Raw genomic sequence first — 19,032 nt, forward strand, 5'->3', positions numbered from 1 at the left:
TGGTATGCACTATGGCAAGTACCTCGTAATGATACCTGCACCACTATGAACCGGCACCAAGGTTGGTCTGGATGTTTCACGGCTTTGGTATATAAAGAAAAATCCCCACATCTTGATAGCTTCTAAGTTTAATAAACGATGTATGAATACAAAGACGAAACATTGCTACGCCGGGCTGCTCCGACCCATACCATGGATTATAGCGGAGATAGCCATCATAAACCCGACTGCACAGCACACAAAGAAGAAATGAACACGGACTACACCTTTGTTGGATACAAAGCGCTAACATGGTCTTTATCTATAACTCTTTGTTCGTAACCAGCGTAAAGCTTGGGGATATCTATCTACCATTTCATTACAACGTTTGCCTGGATATAAGCGCTACTTCACAAATCATCATGAACAAAATATTAACATAAACACCACGTTCGGAATCAATCTAAAGCTACTGACGCTCACCTCCCAATCTAACACCACACCAATAACCCAAATCTCCCTATTTCTCCCCAAAAAGCGCATTCCCCCTAACCTTCCCCTCAAACCCCACAATATGCGTCGAATGACACCACGGCTTCCTCCCCGCCTCCAACTTCACCACATCAGCAAACACCCCACACCATCCCTCCCTCTTCCACAACTCATTAACCTCCCTCCTCGCATCCTCATGAATTAACCCTCCAAAGTCCCTAACATGCGGATGTTCCCCCACATTATCATAAATGGTAGCCAACTGTATCAACTGTCCCAGGAACGTGATATTCCCATCCACGCCTAGATCCTGATGCCGGATAATAGCTTCCGCTACGGCGTCGGCAACGTCAGCAGGACAGTCAAAGGAAGTAAGTACGGAGTGGGCTTTGATGCCGCCGTAGAGGTCGAAGGACATGTTTGTTGAGGTGAGGAGGGAGGGGGCGGTGCCGATGTCATGCAGAAGGCAGGTTAGGGCCCAGGTTGTTGGGGATAGGCGGTGGGAGGGGAATTGTTGGGCGAGGAGGATCATTCCTTATGTTATTCTATTAGTACTGAGGTGGTATGAGGCTGGTGTATGGGATTACCGTAGTAGTATACGCGCATGGAGTGGTTGATGGTCTCGCGGGGGAGGAGGGATTGGACGTATTCGAGGATCTTGGCGACGAGGGGATCGGTGGAGGGGAAGGGGATGTCGGTGATGGAGATGGGCGTGGGTGGGTGGATAAATGGCTTGTCGGGGAAGATGGCACCAGCGTTGGCGGGAGTGCTGGTCCAGCCGTTGAGGGAGATCTTGTCGTGGCACATTTTGACGTGAGGGTATAGTGGTTGCTGAGTATAGGATGAGGGGCTGGAGATGGGCGAAGATGAATAGGATAATGGGGGATAGGGACTGTGTTGGTCGGCTTTATATATGTTGATAAGTCTTGGTCTCTACATGCTGGGATTTGTAATATAGCCAAGGGGATGTAACATCTCCAACCCATGGATGGATGGGAGGAGATCTGATGTCACATCCCAAATAGGCAGTCTTTTGGAGTGGGGCCATCGGCTTAGAGTTGATGCCAAGCTCCCGCCTGGTCGGGTCTAGATCCACGTGTTAATCACAATTTCCGAGGATCCAAATTTCCACCAAGTCATCAGTACAGAGGTGAGAGAGGGTTGCTTTCATGGGTGATACACTGGCCCAGCTTACTTTTGGCTTGAGCAATGCGTCATGCTGAATGACAATACACCCCGGATCCATGACTACGTACTACCCTATGTATCGGAGACAAGTCGTTGGTTAATCCACAGTATAAGCTTGATACATAATATTGGAACAACTAGCTATTATATTCGCACGTATATGGTATCCTGTAGTATCCTGTAGGGATCCCTTCGCATATTAAAATTTAGAATTAGCCATCACCCCAGCTCGTATCGCTCTACCTCCTGCGAAGCCATCATTTCCTGCGGCGGCTTATGCATCTTCGTATCCAACTCCTTCGCCGGTTCACTGTGAGCACCTCCCGGTAGCTCCGCAAAGCCCCTAAACATCGACCTCCGTTGCTCTCCAGCCGCCTCTTGACTCGCCCCGCGGCGACGGCGAAGACAGAATGCAATGGCTATACCTGCTGCGATCAACACTGCTCCACCGACACCCACCCCGACGCCAATTCCAATTTTGGCACCGGAAGACAGGCCACTCTTGGAGCTGCTCGAGTTGTCGGATGTTTTGATGCCCCAGTACGTAGCCCAGGTCTCTTCCCAGGTACCGTTAGAGGCAGAAAGCGACGTGTCACTCACTGCGATCCGGGTGATGTCTTCACTGGCGTAACCCGGGCCGGGGGCCTGTGCCAGAAACCATGTGCCCGAGTTGTTCCCGTTGAACCAGTTCACCCCAACGAATGCGGACTGGAGAAAGGCTCGACCGAGCACCGGGGTGGAGGTAGTGAGGAAGCACGGGAAGTAGGTGACGTTTTGATCGACCAGCGGTTCTTGCAGCGTAAGATTGAGCTGGGAAAAGGGAATCTTGATGGTAATGTTCTTGTTGTTGACCCCATTCATGTTGAACACAAAGGAGAGGTATGCGGCGGAAGACGTGATATTCAGATAATCATCGCTCGTGGTGTCCCAGAAGTATAGCCCCAAGCTGGAATTGAAGGAGATCGGCATGGTGGAGGTGATGGCATCGCATGTCGCCTGGGGAAGGTACATGTAGGGCTTGGTTGGATCAATCTGGACGGTCTTGGCCTGAACCGAACCACTGCTTTGGAGAAACAAGCCACTTTCGTTGTTGAAGCTGAAGGGAGAGGAACCCGCCGCAACACCCAGCCCAATATCCTTTAATTCAAGTTCCAAAAGACCACTCGAAGACACTACTCCCTGCGCACTCACGTCTCCGATCACTCGGCTCTTATCGTAGCCCCCCAAGATCAGGGAGCCTGGGATTTTGGGGTCTACCGACCCGATATGCATGCCGTACGAGTAGGACGGAATGTCGTTGGACGAGTAAAGCCATCCTGCGATCATGTTCAGGACCGTCGAATTGGAGACGGTATCCGACAAGTACGGACCCCCCAGGGCCAGACTGCCGACCGAGACAGGATAGGCGATGCCATTGGGATAGGTCTGGTAGGTCTGGTAGATGGCTTCGAAGCTCACATTGGGGACGACAAACGACCCTAAGGTGACCTCATCGCCGAGCACAGCCTCTTGGCTTCCACCCTCGACGGCCCAGTAAGTTGTTTCCCACGAGCTGGCGGTGGTGTAGGCAGTGGTGGAGGTGTTTTGGTTGAACGTGCCTGCTTCGGCAGCGTAGCAGGTGGATGACAGGGTTTTGTTCGTGCAGAGAGTGCTCATCAGGATCGTGCTAGCATAGTTGGCTCCGGGGTAAAGATCGACCGTCTGCTGGTTGCTGCCCACGTCGATGGATACGGCCTGCCACGGGCCATCTGGACCGTAGGCTTGGGAAGACCAGCTCATTACATAGGGATTGGATGCCGAGGAGGTCTGCAGAAATACCCCCAGTAGGGGGAGAAGTATCGGTCGCATCATACCATGGATACTTCAGCAGGCATTCAAACAGCCTGCGATGGGGGAAGAAAGCAAAAGAAAAGAAGGAGTAGGGAAAAGCTGCGAGATGAAGGATATGGGCTGGCCGGAGGTGAGATTATGAAACGAAAGGAATGCGACCGGGGAGCACATTGCTGCAAGGCGGGCGATGGTGATGGCTTCGCAGGCCCGGTGCGCGCTAAAGGATTGGTTTGGGTGTTGGGACTCCGCTGACATGCAGCTCAGCCATGCCTAATGAGGGATGAGGCGTGTTCATCCGATGGGGATCGGCCCCAAGAGACGCTGAGAAGAGCTGAAGGATTGCTGATTGTCAGATTTCAGGTGGTCAGAAAGCGCAACGTTGGGGGCTTTCCAAGGGGGGATTGACTTCTCCAACTGCATTCAATCGGTGGACTGGAGACCATATCTATCTGCCATTGCTTCAATTTGAGGGTCTGTCTGTCATGACAGCCACCCGCTAAACTGTACCACTGATTCAACTTCATCTGGTGCGATTTGGGAATCAAATCCGAGGGCCGGGAAGGGGGGCAAGTGTGGGGGCACCAACGCAATGGGAATGCTGGATGGATCAGCCATGAACCAGTCATCGCCAGTCATCCCGTTCGGCCCCCAAGTTGGATCCCCAAACTGCTGTGGAGAGTTGATTTATTCCCTTTGATTTGTTGTTCCTATTCATAACTCTGATGAGAAGTGGAATGGCTGGAGCAGCCACAAACTTGAGCACTTAAGCCAGACTTTTCCCGCTAGTCTTCTATTTCCCCCCGTGGAATATCTGACACGTCCAGCATCCAGCCGGGAAGCACCACGATTTCAATCAATTTCCACTATGGCAGCCACATGGGACGCCTGACGTGAATTGATTTCCACATCAGGAATAGATCTGAAGCTTGGTGCCAAAGCCAAATGGACGGGATCAGAATCTGGTTGGCTGATGTTACCTCGGAATAAGCGAGCATGTCGGTTATTAGCCCTCGGTCCAGACCTGACTAGTCTAGCAGCCTCTGCCAGGTGGTCTCCTAATCGTAGTTATCTATTCGTTGAGGATTGGATAAACTTACCTTCACAGCATTTCGGCCTGTCTGCCATCCTATGTTCGGTCGGAGAAAAGCACAGACCGTATCCAATTGCTCCACCATCCACGGACATCTGCCCGACGCCGGGTTATTATCGTCTGCTAACTTAATCAGTTCGACAAGCGAACTGACTCGTTAGCTCGTCTTGTCGAATTCCACGAGAGTCATCACATGTTCAGTAGTCTCGGTTGCTGATTACTCCGTAGTGTTCTATCAAATCTCTCTTTCTCTCTCTCTCACTCTCTCTCTCTCATTCTCTCTCTCTCTCTTCTTTTTTTTTTTTTTTTTTTTTTTTTTTTTTTTTTTTTTTTTTTTTGCTTTTTGTTACTCATTCATCCATTCATTCATTTGATTTCCTTTCTGCTCTTCGTCTCTTATCCAGTTTTGAGGGTTTCACTGAATACTAGAGATGAGTAGGTTTTGCATTCAAGCTCCTGTATGCCTGGGAACCGTTTACTGCGCCGCAGAGATAATCAATATGGTGATTCCTCAAGTTGTAGTATTCCAGTGTATTCTCTATTATGATACTAGAATGAAACAATGATAATAGGGAGAGGGAGGAAAACAAATAAAATTGAAAAGGATAAGGAACCTTTACGCGCAGTCAAGTAAAAACTAGCACAAACCACCTTGCAAACCCCTATACACCATATCACGAACAATAATCTACCTCACCCTCACACCCCGTCCATTCAAAATGCACCACATCCACAATTCGCCTCAAAGTCTGCGGCTCCAAAAGACTTCTCGTGATATCCGCCAACCACGACGCATGCAACGTAGACGAGGATCGACACACTCCATACTTGAAATCCAACTCCGCCCGCGTCTGCCCTACGCTAGGGCCCTTCTCCCCAAGAGTCCCAAACGGCGCCAACGCCTCCAAAAGCCCCCTATACGCCTGCCGATGGTCCCTCGACCGAGACAAACATTCATCATCCTTCCCGACCACAGAGACCTGCGTACTTACCTCAAACACCTTATGATGCGAGCTCATAACTGCCCAATTACAAAACGCCATCAAGACATACGCACACGTCCGATTCGTCTGCACAGCAAGCGTAGCGGTCTCCAGACACTCGAACATCACTCGATCCAAATACTCGCATAGATTCCCTCGAACTCCACGCAAAACAACGTTCTCCCGCTGCTTCCGTGCAGTATCGCTGCGCAGGCCCACCAGGTCGTTGATCAACGTGCAGGCCATACTCAACAGCGTGTACTCTGCCTCGTTGACCTGCTCCTTCGTCCCCACAGAGGCTGACGCCACGGCAAAGAACAGCCCTAGGTCGACGTACCGATGCGCGATCAGGCTAGTCATCCGACTGCCGTAAACACCGGCTGGTAAGCGGCCCCGTGCATGGTCGCGGTAGTATCCTAACACCCTGAAATGTAGCATCGATGCCATCATGTTGTCGAATGCCCATTCGGAGAAGAGCCCCGATAGTACGCATAGCTTCAGGAACGCTACTGCGGCTGCGCCGCTCTGCTGCAGGAGTTTTAGAGATGCTTCATCCGCTACCTCGCAGTAATCGGCGACTAGGATATCGTTGCCTGCGTCGGCAATGGCGCGGACCAGGCCATCGTGGGCGGTATCACTGTGGATGGCGCCGAGCACGAAGTAGTACGTGGCATCGGTGCAAAATTTAACATCTTCCGCTGTGGGGTAGAGCTGCTGGTGGATGACATCAACGGTGTCATCTTTGGGACTGGTCGACGATCCGGGGCTCGTATCGCGTGAAGGTTGGTAGCCTCTGCTGGCCCCTGACATGTGCTTGGAAAATCTTGGACATCGGCATTGGCCAGGAGGATCTCGGAGACTGCTTCGATGAGGTTTTTAGGCGTGAAGAGGGATGTCGTATTCCATTCGGACTGTCTCTTAAGGACGGTCTGAAGCGCCTGGTGGGTATTATGGATAGCAGAGCAATTAGCATGTTCGGCAATGAAAGCTATGTCTGCATCTGGTGGGACAGGGTAAAGACCGCTGCAAGGACAATTTGAGTTGGGATTGTAATCTCCAGATCCAAGGTTGGTCTCGCTGCAGCTGGGAGGATTGACTCCGCCGAGGGGTATCTGGCCGTTGGCGAGGGATCGGCGAAAGGACGAAGCCACCCATCTAAGTGAGTTGTAGCTTGGGAAAGAAGGAGAAGAAGATTCTCGGAGAAACAATTCAGCCTGCTCAGTCACAGTCAGGCTGGTGGTGGTATCTTCGTCGAGATGGGGAGGTGGCAAAGAATGCCATATGTTGACCCATGAAAGATAGAAAGAATGGTCAACTTTGCCAGCTGGTTTACCGAAGATGTTGCAAATGGCCTGTTGTATGTCTAGATAAAAAAAAATAGGATATTCGATTGTTTGGAACGAGACAAACTACTGCTCGATGATTCCTAAGGTGCGATGATACATCTTTACATACTAGTATCGATCACGGCTGGTTGTCTTTGGGATCAGCTTTGCCTTCTTCTTCACCGTCATAGCGGTCGCTCCTAGGCCATGCAACTCGCCTAGTCTAGCAGCATTGCAGATTAAAGTTTGATGGGTTACAATTGATCGTCATGTCCATCGTCGGACCAAAGTCCCTCCAGATATGACGGCCAACGAGATGAGATGGAGAGTACCCTATAGCCAGTAGCACCAGTCCCAAAACAGGGAACAGAGCATGCCAATGCTTATCTCATGCTCCAATTAGCACTCGAGAAGAGACTTCAGCTCCAGGTGCTTTTAATGACAAGATCGTATCCCAGCTTGATTCAGCAACGCAGACTACAAGTCCCGCAAGGGCCCAATAGGAGTCTGTCCCGGAAGAACAATTCCAGCTGTCAATACGTAGGGGCCATAGATCGCAGCTGAAGAAATCCTGCAACATGCATAGTTGGCCGTTCATCGCACGAATGTTGTTCGCTGTAATTTGCCGCCCAGCGAGCACGGCCCCACAGGGCTTAGAGAGGGGTTTGAGAGAGCTGAAGAAAAAGTACGTTTTCACGCGGGGTCACAACCAGGATTTGGTTGAGCGTTCAGCTGAAACTTAACCAGGTCGCTATCGCCTTCTACTATACATGCTCCTTTATAACTGCTTGATTCAGTCGCCAGTCATCCCTGTATCTGCCATCTCGCACTCACACAACCACAATTTGAGCAAGATGAACAAGGCGGAAACTCCATCGGACTCCTTTTCCGAGCTCCACCTGATAGCCGCGATTGGCTTGTCGCCAGCATTAGTGGGACTGCTTCTAGGCATCTATTCGCTTTGGTATCTCGTAGGGCCTGCTTTGAAGCAGCATAATACCAGCAATCAGCCGCCCATCGTCGGATGTCGAAGCCGTTGGGAACCTACCTGGTTGGTACGACTTCGATTCATCCGGGGAAGCAGAAAGATTATTGGCGAAGGATATGAGCGCGTCAGTTACCACAATTTGAACCTACTCTCAGCTCATATGCCCACTGACACCCATCTAGTTCAAAGATACTATGTTCCAGGTGCGGCGAGTCGGCACTGATGTTCTGCTCGTCTCCAGCAAATACATGGATGAGATTCGCACCTTGACTCGCGATGCTACCGGTTCTGTGCCCCCTTTGGTCCAGGATTACCCCGGTGAATATACGCATGGCATGCCATTCTTGCGCAGTGATCTGCAAAACCGAGTCCTTCAACAGAAACTTACTCCGAATCTCCCCTCGTTAGTCCCGGTGATGGTTGAAGAGCTGGAGTTTGCAATGAGAATGGAGATGCCCGAGTGTGCTGGTTTGTGATCGTTGATTCAGTTCGCAAACAGCCTGCTAACGCATCAGCAGATGACTGGACTACAGTCGACATTAGTTATAAAAAAAGTCTATTACAATATAGATATTATGGAATATCCATATATAACTTAAAATTGACATGCCAATCCTCTCGCGAATCATCACTCGCATTACCTCCCGCATCTTCCTCGGACCCAAAGAAGGCCGTAATGAAGAGTGGCTCGTGGCCACCGTGGAATATACCAGGAACCTCTTCCTCACGGGCATGGCACTGCGCTTCTTCCCGCGCTTTCTCAGACCACTCGTCGCTCCGCTTCTACCGTCCTACCATCATCTTTGGCAGAATGTGGCGACGTCTCGACGCATAGTCGGTGAGATCGTACGTGAACGGAGAGAAATCGAGGCTGCGAAGCCAGCAGATTACACGAAGCCTGCGGACATTTTGCAATGGATGATGGATGCTGCCACCGGTCAAGAGGCGGAACCCGGGGACCTAGCACAACGGATGCTGATCTTAAGCGTGACATCCATCCACACCACAACATTAACCATGACTCAAGCTATCTACGATCTCTGTGCACACCCACAATACCTGGAGCCCCTCCGAGCCGAGGTGGAAGACGTGCTGTGTACAGATGGTGGCTGGGGCAAATTAACGGTCAACCACCTGCGCAAGATGGACAGTTTACTGAAAGAGTCGCAGCGATTTAATCCTGTTTTCTTGTGTATGATAAACAAAACCCCTTTTCTATCCTACTTCCAGGACTAACAACAGCACAGTAACCTTCAACCGCATCCTCCCCAAATCAATAACCCTCTCCAACGGCGTCTCCATTCCAGTCGGCTCGCGCATCGCAGTCCCTTCCAACGCCATGTTAAACGATCCTTCCCGAGTGCCAGGTGACGCGCCAACTTCCTTCGACGCCTTCCGGTACTCGAGGCTGCGTGAGGAGCCAGAGAATGCCCAGCGGCACCTCTTCGTCATGACTGATCATAATAACTTGGCATTCGGCTACCGGAAGTTTGCATGTCCTGGTCGGTTCTATGCCGCTAATGAGATGAAGATGATGCTGGCGCATATGCTCATCTGCTACGATATGAGGTTCCCTGATGGGCGCGGGAGGCCTAGGAACTTTACTATCGACTCGGATATGTATCCTGATCCGGCTACGCGGTTGCTTATCCGGAAGAGGCGTTCCATTGGAAAGGGTATGGAGGAGCTATTGAGGTCTGTTGCTCCTGTGGCTGCTTGAGTCGGGTTGCATTGGTTTCCGCTTGTGGGAGTGTGAATATGAAAGGACAGCTTGGCTTACGGATTTTGTGTGTAAAGCCTTATGGGCCAAGATTTGAGAACAATGCATAGTTCAGTAAATTGTGATTCTATTCTTGTTCTAGGACGTACAATATACATGGCTATCTGGAGTCGGAGAAGGTGGATAGAGCAGACCATATTCCTCTCCTTCACTACCCGGAGTTGTACACCATCTACTCACTAACCACCGGCCCATTCGCAGTCAGAAATTCAAAGTCAGCCCCCAGGTGTGCTTGATTGACTTCCCGCTCATAAAGACCCCGATACCCCCGTTGATACCGTCTCTTCCTCCACGTGGAGTCCTCCGACTCCGTGACTGCTTGCTCTCGCTGTCTAATCCTGTCTTGGAGCTCCTCCTCACTAATATCCAGCTGCAGCAACCTAGCTTCTACATCGCAAAAAATCATATCACCCGTCCGAACAACACCGAACGGCGACTCCGGTACTGCAGACTCTGGGGAAACATGCAAGATAATTGTCCCTCCAGCAGTACCAGACATTCTCCCATCCGATATCCTCAACATATCTGTCACTCCCTGAGCTGCCAGCTTGCGAGGAATAGGAATCATGCCCGCTTCAGGCATCCCCGGGTTCCCAATGGGCCCAATGCCTTGCAGAACGAGAACAGAATCTGCAGTTACCTCAAGCTCGGGGTCGTCTAGTCTTTTAGCTAGATCCCGGGGGTTCTCAAATACCACTGCGGGACCTCTATGCCGGAGGAGTCGTTTGTCTTTGGAAGCGGATGCCTTGATGACCGCCCGGTTGGGGGCTATATTGCCCGCCACAACAACCAATGAGGAAGAGGGGCAGAGCGGATTGGAGAGGGTTCGGATGATCTGCCGCGAGTACTCGAAGTCCCGGAACGGTGTTCGGTTTAGTATGTCTCCCAGTGTTTCGCCGGTAATTGTCATCGCAGATTCGCGAAGCAATGGTCGTAGGCGATGCAGAAGACATAGCATGCCACCGGCGTTGTGAAAGTCTGTCATATAGTTGTCTCCGCTGGGCTTCAAGTCCACTAGGAGGGGCGTGCTTCGACCAATCTCATCGAGTGTCTTGAGATTGATTGTTCCGCTGATATCGGGGTGTCGGTTGATAATGGCCATTAGGTGGACCATCGCGTTTGTTGACCCGCCAATGGCCTGGAGAACAACAGCGGCGTTATAGAATGAGTCGGCTGACAGGATCTGTCGTGGTGTTCTTTGCTCTTTTGCAGCGGCTACTGCGTTGGCACCCGTTTGTTCCGCTATCCGCAGTCTTGCAGCCGATACAGCGGGTGCTGAAGCGCCCTGTAAGGGAGTTAGTCCTAATGCGGCGGTGATACACGCCATAGTGCTTGCTGTGCCCATGACGCCACATGTTCCAATCTATAAATTCATTAGCTGTGGCCTATATAGAAGAGACAGGTTGAACGAACCGTTGGCGCAAGCTCCTCATTAATCGAGGTAATCTCTTCCACGTCTATAGCCCCCGCCCGGAATGATGCCCAATTGTTTCTGCAATCAGTACAGGCTCCGATCCTCTCCCCCCTGTGACTGCCAGGCATCATTGGCCCAGTTAGCAACGGCAAAACGGGCTTGTTTGCAGAAATGCCTCCCATAATCTGGGCAGGGACTGTCTTATCGCAACCTGCAATTCTTAGCACCACCCGCCGCCTTCGGAGAAATAGGGTGAAATACCTCCGATCATAATACAAGCATCAACCGGCTGCGCGCGGATCATTTCCTCCGTATCCATACTCATCAAATTTCGAAGGAACATACTCGTTGGATGCGAGAATCCCTCATGTAAACTAATGGTCGGAAAGTCGATAGCAATACCGCCGTTCAGATGGATGCCTCGCTTGGCGGCCTCGATCAACTGCGGAGTGTTGCCATGGCATGGGTTGAAGCCAGATCCGGTGTTGATTATGCCAATTATAGGACGAGATAGCGCATCCTCTGAGTATCCCAGTGCTTTGATGAAACACTTTGCGCAGGAATAATGAGAAGTGGGCATCTCCATAGGATGTCAGTCCTTGCCGCAAACCTGTGGTAGAGGTGATTGGCTGCTGGAGGTTATAATCCTGGTTCTCAGGCTCTGTGGTCTCCATTTTCCCGGCCACCATGTGTTACGATACTCCGTGGAATGAGTTCGGATGAATCTCCCCGGTCATTGGCGATGTTCTGGTGGGGGATTTATAATGATGATAATCATGGCATTCGGCAAAGCTTCATAGCCGAAGCCAGCGGAGCATCTCCGTCGACTGCGGCAGCGACCCGTTCATCTGTGTGGTCGTGACAACATATTTTCTCAATCCCTACATCATAAGACACAGGTAGACGCGAAGCTTTGTGGGAGCACTAGGCTTCTGTCATTATGTTAGGTCATCCGTCTTTAACTCATCTGGCAATGTCAATCCGGGGTAATGGGGTGGCCGGGAGGGAAGTCCAGGTTGGGGCCGTTGTTTGGGTGGGTTGGGTTGTGGATAGAGTCATGATGATATGGTTTGGGTGGATGTTGTGAGGGAGATTGGAGTTATTGGATGTGGTGCGCTTTGAGGGTGTTGATGTTGATGTTGATAGTTATACTATGACTACTATGAATTAGCATCGGTTCAATAGGAGGAGCGGAGCGCATCCGTGTTTCGGGGCGGAGTCGATCCGCTGCTGGGAATAGTCACTCTAGCTCTTTAAGTACTAGAATCTTTGGTTTTTGTAAAGCATGATGGTTTTTTTCTTCAATTATATCAGTATGCTTTTAGTTTAGTTGAATTTATTGATTTTCAGTATTTTAGTCTCTATCTTCCATTCTTTTTACTTTTTGTTCTTATTTTTATTTCATTTTCTAATCGTAAGGTATGCTGCTCTCTCGTAGTCTGTGAACCCGCTGATGCATGAACTATAGAATCCTTTAACAGCTATTCTCAGTTCAGAATAAGTATCATCCCTAGTAGGGATAACAGTCAATCAACCAGGAGCAACCGCTACTAGGAATCGACGATTGTGCTCGTATATTTCTGCGATAATCCGTCTATCCCACCTGCTTCCGAAGGACAGGAAGAGTGACTACAATCACAGACTGGGCTGAGCTCCCTTTCTTTGGCAAGCCTGTTGAACCACCCCAAGGGAAAAATGCTTGAGCCGTTGAGCTAGAGATTGTTTGTTCATGGAAAACGAGATTCTTTGCCTTTTCCCATTTCGTTAACCTGGATTGTTTGCATGGCATTGGATAATGATAAGTGGCAGGACACACTGGGGCTGTATGGGAATAGTATATGCCAGGTAATAAGTTCAGTCCAAAAAAAGTCATCCCTAACTGCATTAAAGGGTTTGTTGTGTTCCACACGTTGATCATAAAAGTTGACCGGGGTACATCAGGGAAGATATGCCGAGTATGGAAAGCAGCCATACGCTATATTATCAGATAGTATATGTTTGACGTGGAATGTTATGAGAAAGCTTTGCTGGACCCGATACATCCTAACGTCTTCCGTCGATTAGCGCGATCATCGCGGCTACGAGATATATACTACATAGTCTATTGTCCTGATGATGCAGGGAACCTAAGTTTTCATCGGTCATTCAACTCAGCTAACCCGGTTTCTGTCCGTACACAACCTGTCTGTGAAGGGTTAGAATCGTGTCATAATCATGCAAGAAGCTCACCGACATTTGCAAATATCCCTCAATCTTGCCCTTTAGTGCCCGACGCGCTGAAGCGCACATGAGCACAGTTTCCGCGAAGCTCTTTCCAAGGTACTTTTCCAGTAGTGTGAAACTGTACCCTTCCAGTCCTGCCGCCCAGTTCTGAATGATCTTTTTCGTCAATTCGTCGCGGCCCGCAGTGCATAGAGGTATAGCGTAAGTATGTTGAGTGACGTTGGTAAATCCATGCTGACTGAGTTCCGCTCCGAAATGAAGAGGAAGATCCAACTGGCGACCATCTCTGGCGTGGGCTGTCGTCATCTCCCGGATGTAACTGTGGAATGGACTGTCTTCACCAGGGTTATCTAGTTTAACTCTCATATCACATATCTCCACCCACCCGCCTAGGGCGCAGCAACTAGATTTATGATGAGTTGGTCTGGCGGTGAAAATTCCTTCTAGGAGAGTGATTACCTAAATGATCCCTCGAGCAGAAGTGACAAGAGCTGGCGATCACCCTGGATCTGATTAATATGGACTAAGTCAATATTTGCGTATTGGGTATGCCAGCCTGGTTCACAAAGGTTGTCGACCCAAAACTCGCAGTTTGGTGGTACCCTATATCAATTAGTTGGAATTTAGGGCCATGCCACGCAAGGAAGTCGTACCATTCCTCTTGCATGTTTACTAAATCGATGCCGCGAACCTAACTGGTCAGTTCCTTTGCATCGATGCATAATGTCTTCAGACTTACAGTCGACGAAGGATATCTTTCTGCTGCATAATATATTAATCCCCGGATAAAGAACAATCGTAAATACAGCTTGAACATACCACATTCCATAGCCCAGCAACCAGTGCCAGTGCGAATGTCAAGGACGCTTCGCGGACTCTGTATAGGGGCGAGGTATAATCTATCCTGGAACAGCTCACGAAGCAAAACGTGTTGTTCCTCTACTCCATTATTAGCTAGGGATATTATATCGTAGCAGATACCCATACCTAGTCTGTCTTTCTCTAACTTCAACTTGTTAGCTGCAGCATTCCAATACAAGTAAGGGGCTCACCTCGTCAATCGGCCACGGATGTTGCTCCAAGCGTGTCAAGGAATAGCGTCGACCATGCCTGTACAGGTTCGGATGGGGCTCAGTATCGAAGCTCTCTGTCTCTCTTTCTTTCAGTCAGTCGTTGGTGCAGAATATAGATGAATGGATAGATACATACCGCTCCATATCATAGTCCACTGTGTCTAAGTCTGATATACTGTCTTCCATAACGTTTGCTGTTCCAGTATCTCGGTGACTAATTACCATGGATGAAGACGGGTCGCATACTTTAAGCCATGGATTCAACACTTATTTAACTTCATGATAGCCGTCACAATATGTACTCTGCGCCTGTCAGTCTAAAAACAAGGGTTCAGGCACGAACCGCGGAAGCGCATCCACTTCCGATAAGGTTCGGTGTGACTCGGGATTTGCGTCGGCATTAGAACAACCTTACTCCGGATGATTCCAGCACATGCAGGAAGAAACTGCCTTATAGCAGTTTTCCATTTACCCACTACACTATATTTATTGTGGCGCGACTAGCGAGGCAAGTGACTGAAGTCCCACATCGGAAGGAGCCGGGGCCTGAGCGGTTACTATTTCCGTTCGGTTGCAGATTCGTCGCTTCCTTCTTATACATACGGCATCTACTCGATTCACAGATATCAATGAAACTTCCACACCTAACCATCATGAGATCACGGATACTCAGGTTTCACCGAACGCCTGCACTCTCTGTAGAGTGCAGGCTCTATGGTACAGCTTGTTTCAAAACAAACCGAGTCTATTCAGGAACAACAATGCTCCCCAGCTCATTTAGATGAAAGGCACACTATCAAACAATATAAGGACGAGGGCCGAGTTATCTCCAGTTCGCCCGATACCCCATCAATGATCACCTGCACAGTACATCGAGAACCATCGATCAAGCTTGTTTTGTGCCACTGTCGTGCAGGCGCCACCTATCATTGGCGGAACGCGCAGCCGGAAGGATCGATATGCAAGGTTAGCTCATCAGTGGGCCTTGCGCGCGATTCTATCCTGGAACAGGAAAAAGGTAGGCGATAGATAAACTGTGCACACTAGGGCGGTCGATCTATTCCTATCCGTGATCTGCAGCATTAACCAGGCAATTCGAGGCTATATGATGTACCTTTATAACGCCTATAGCTATCTAGCATAGGCCTAGATTCAGCCTTTCTTTTCCACGGCGGACTTATGTTTCAGATTTTCTTTCTTTTGTCGCTGAACCTTAATATGCCGATATTGGATGAAATAATCCTGTTCTCGTTATTGGGAATAGTCGTGAAGCCGTGCTACAACGATCGCCGCGGCTAACCGGTAGAGGGTTTTCTCATTAGGGCATGAGTCACTGAGTTGCTGGCACTCTCGTTTCTCGGAGAAACTATTGAGAAACACGATCTCTCCAAATATGTAGAGAGTATAACGCCATCCTTCGTTTCCTAACTTGTGCACTAGATGATATAGTCGTGACGGATGTTGAGGCAGAGGCTTTGCTAGTTTTAGTCCTCTCTGAGGCGGGACCTAGGCTTTCCGAGCCTTAGAGGGAGATCTTTCCCTGATCTTTGATTTGAAATGATCCAAATAGTCTTCTCAACGGGTCTAGACAGGCAGAGGTGTTCTAGTCGGCATGAACGTATATTAGAGCTGCATAAAGACGAAGGATTGCGATGCAGGGTTCACTAGAGGACGGTAGCCAAGCGATCACCTGCATAAGCGTTGGGGCTGGCGAGGCTGTGGCTCCGCCGATTGCACGCCACTGGGCGAAGAGTAGCCTGAAGCAAAGTATCCTGTTTCTTAGCATATTGGACTGGCTGTTAAGTGCTCTTGCAGTTACAAATTATTTCTATGAAAGTTTCTCGCATGGTTGTGGCAGCATTACACATGTTAATGCGATTGTGATTGTGTGATTGTGACTGTAATGTAGTTCCGATCAAGGAGAGAAGAGAGAGAGAAGAGGTTATCCCAATCTTGTGAAGTAGACACATGGTTTGCTATACTACCTAGGAAGACAGGATGATGTTATGTGACAGAGTACACCCTCACAATCTTATATCTCCATTTTACCATGGACTAATAGTATAGACGAACTATATATGTATATCCATTGTCACTGGCTCATCACTCAAGCTGCACAGCATAAACGGTCATTACCAGCCGCAATGCGTAGCTACGTCTTCGATTTTCATTGCCAGGAAGCTCTGTTCCGCTTGTTATAGACCAGATTTGCCAGTTTCGCCATATCAAGGTCGAAATTTTGCCCTGTTATATCAAGTAACAATCATATTTCCTGAACACTGGAGTCTTCAATCGCTGTGTGCTTTGATTTTCGTGCCCTTATTTTAAAAACTGAATTATAAGTCAGGGAAGCGCGTCATATCCTTTAAGCAGACATGTTTTTCGTCAATGTGGAGATTCCCAAGATCACACAGACGATGGGATAGCAGCGGGAATTTGACCTCGACCCACAAATCTCTCGTCGTTATAGGTACCTACCTCTCATCTTGCAGTCTCATATCGGCACTCGTAGATATGATCTACATTTAACACAGCCTGATATCCTAGGTAAGATTGTCGCAGTCAGTGACCGTGTCAACGCCACCCGGTTTTCAACATTCTCCGTCGGAGTTTGTTCACGCGGTTTACTTTCCGCTAGACGGTGGTATGTCTTTTGGGTGTGTCAGGTCACAATGGTTTTACAGAGCACCCCAATATCTGCTCTGCGTAGTCTCCAAGACCAGCCAACAAAGACGAGTCCAAATATGATGGAAGCCCCAACGACGGCAGTCGCAAGGGATAGGACCTCCGCCATATTAGAAGCGTGCACATCCATGCAAATGAGGCGACTTACCATCTCTCAGAGATGGCGTTGCTTCGAGTACAAGTAATATTTCCACTTGGTAACAGAACTGCATATCAGAGCTTCATGCCCTCACGATATGCCGCATAACCAGGCAGCGGCGACTGTGATGATGGTGGTGGTAGCGCCGCTGGCGCGAGAAAGGCGAGGCATCAATTCAAGCGATGCTTGGAAACCCCTGTCGCTTCAATTGCTCAGTTCGGAGCAATACCCAGCAGCGGGTGTCCCTGTGGGTTTACCATCTGGTTGAAGGGGCTATGGCAATGCCTTGGTCATTTTGAACTGGTGAGAATTCTCCTACCCATCTATATGTGCCGAAATTGATGCCTGTTGACACGTCGGAGATTTGTCTGGTAGACGCGGACTGATTCCGAGGTTCAGCTGGGGCTGTGAAGGACGTGATGACCTGCCCGTCGCAGTAAAGGGGCCCACCTTTCTTAAGCAGAGGCTGGAATGGTACATTCCGGGTCCTTAATTTCCGTCAATGCGCAGCCAACAATGGGCAAAGGAGCGGACGCTATCCCGAGCACTTTCTGCATGTATATGAGGACCTGTGAGCTCTTCGAGCCCTAATTTGGCTATTATAGTGGGATATATTGTGGTTAATGTTATAAGTTTCATAATAAAAATTAGAAAGTCTTCGGTATAGGAATTTCGACATCTTCCTCTGTAAAGTGCCAATTACCAGCCAAAGAGTTTCCGACATTCCGCACTGGGGTGATTGTACCTGTCCCTGGCTGTGATACCGGAAACTTCACAGCTGTGCCAGAATTGGGTAGATCTGTAGGTCCGGTTAGCCCCGTATACTTCTAAGCAAAGGCACTATACATACATATGGTAAGCAGTCGTTGAAAGTTCCTATTATATCGCACCAACGCCTCCAAGGCATCACGCCGAAACCTTTTGGCAATACCTTCGAGTTTCGATCAATTTGCTAGCCACATTGCAAACCACGACGGTGTGTTTATGTTCAGGGCTCCAAGGGGCATGTCCACGTCCAGCTCCCATGACCTTAGTGATTCTTCCGCATATCATGCTCTTGAATTAATGCAAACATTTTATTTCATTAAAGAGTGCACTAAAAATCTCTCTATTGAGTAACCGACCACTTACTCACTGCTCGAAGTTCCAAGGTCCCTAGAGCAGTTCCTACTCAGATCAGGCTCGCTGTCCGTTGCCGTCGTTCCTCCACCGGGGAAGGGAGCACATTTCTGCCATCGGGCTATAGATTGGGTTCTCCCTAGCATCATAAAACGCCTCGGAGTATGATTTGAGAGTCGACGCGTTTCCAAGCATACCTGTAGGCGCATAGCCGGTTAGCAATATGAACCGGGTGTCAGTATATTCATTCCGTTTCATCGGTGTCTTTGCGGGGAACAGGCGACACAGGGTTCTCCGGTCTATGTTCAGCGGAATTCCAGTCTGGTCTTTCATATATATGCTCCTTGCGCAACGTTACACCTGCATCATCGCAAGCGACGCTGGATTTTGTAATCTTGAGCCTCATATGGGACAGAGACTGTGTGTATAGATATGGTCAATTCATAAACCTCCTGCATTAGAGAACAACACGAAGGGCGCAGATCTTCGGGCAGCTTTGTGTACGCTGTTCACTATGCTCAAACCTCATCCAAATATATAGACAGGAACCATATTCAACGCAGTGGTTGATATATAAATTGTGGATTCAACGTATGATAATGTTGGCACGAATCGTTCCACGTAAGGGGGTTGGGGAGGCTATCAAAACAGGTAGAGGTGCTTCATGTGCTAATAAACTAACCACTAGTTGCCATAGCAAAGCACGAGCAGATGTCGAGTGATC

The 19,032-nt window shown here is 49.3% G+C and overlaps 5 protein-coding genes across 5 annotated transcripts; 1 reads left to right on the plus strand and 4 right to left on the minus strand.

Annotated features, from left to right (window-relative positions):
• Positions 1–260: 260 nt before the first annotated feature.
• An11g09230 (uncharacterized protein) lies at positions 261–1,278 on the minus strand (the record flags this gene model as incomplete). Its single annotated transcript, XM_001394844.3, has 3 exons — positions 261–347; positions 533–1,005; positions 1,059–1,278. 3 exons carry the CDS (start codon positions 1,276–1,278, stop codon positions 261–263), a joined length of 780 nt encoding a protein of 259 aa, XP_001394881.3.
• Positions 1,279–1,878: 600 nt separating this feature from the next.
• An11g09240 (uncharacterized protein) lies at positions 1,879–3,510 on the minus strand (the record flags this gene model as incomplete). The annotated part of the gene is made up of 1 exon (XM_001394845.1): positions 1,879–3,510. One exon carries the CDS (start codon positions 3,508–3,510, stop codon positions 1,879–1,881), a length of 1,632 nt encoding a protein of 543 aa, XP_001394882.1.
• Positions 3,511–5,253: 1,743 nt separating this feature from the next.
• On the minus strand, positions 5,254–6,372 carry An11g09250 (uncharacterized protein; the record flags this gene model as incomplete). The annotated part of the gene is made up of 1 exon (XM_001394846.1): positions 5,254–6,372. One exon carries the CDS (start codon positions 6,370–6,372, stop codon positions 5,254–5,256), a length of 1,119 nt encoding a protein of 372 aa, XP_001394883.1.
• Positions 6,373–7,741: 1,369 nt separating this feature from the next.
• Positions 7,742–9,595, plus strand: An11g09260 (uncharacterized protein; the record flags this gene model as incomplete). The annotated part of the gene is made up of 5 exons (XM_059750500.1): positions 7,742–7,999; positions 8,058–8,343; positions 8,394–8,548; positions 8,686–9,067; positions 9,123–9,595. 5 exons carry the CDS (start codon positions 7,742–7,744, stop codon positions 9,593–9,595), a joined length of 1,554 nt encoding a protein of 517 aa, XP_059606390.1.
• A 232-nt stretch (positions 9,596–9,827) lies between these two features.
• Positions 9,828–11,649, minus strand: An11g09270 (uncharacterized protein; the record flags this gene model as incomplete). The annotated part of the gene is made up of 3 exons (XM_001394848.1): positions 9,828–11,018; positions 11,069–11,280; positions 11,331–11,649. The coding sequence occupies 3 exons, from the start codon at positions 11,647–11,649 to the stop codon at positions 9,828–9,830; spliced, it is 1,722 nt and encodes a 573-aa protein (XP_001394885.1).
• Positions 11,650–19,032: the final 7,383 nt, after the last annotated feature.

The sequence above is a fragment of the Aspergillus niger genome (genome assembly GCF_000002855.4).
Source record: "Aspergillus niger supercontig An11".
NCBI classification, from domain to species: domain Eukaryota; kingdom Fungi; phylum Ascomycota; class Eurotiomycetes; order Eurotiales; family Aspergillaceae; genus Aspergillus; species Aspergillus niger.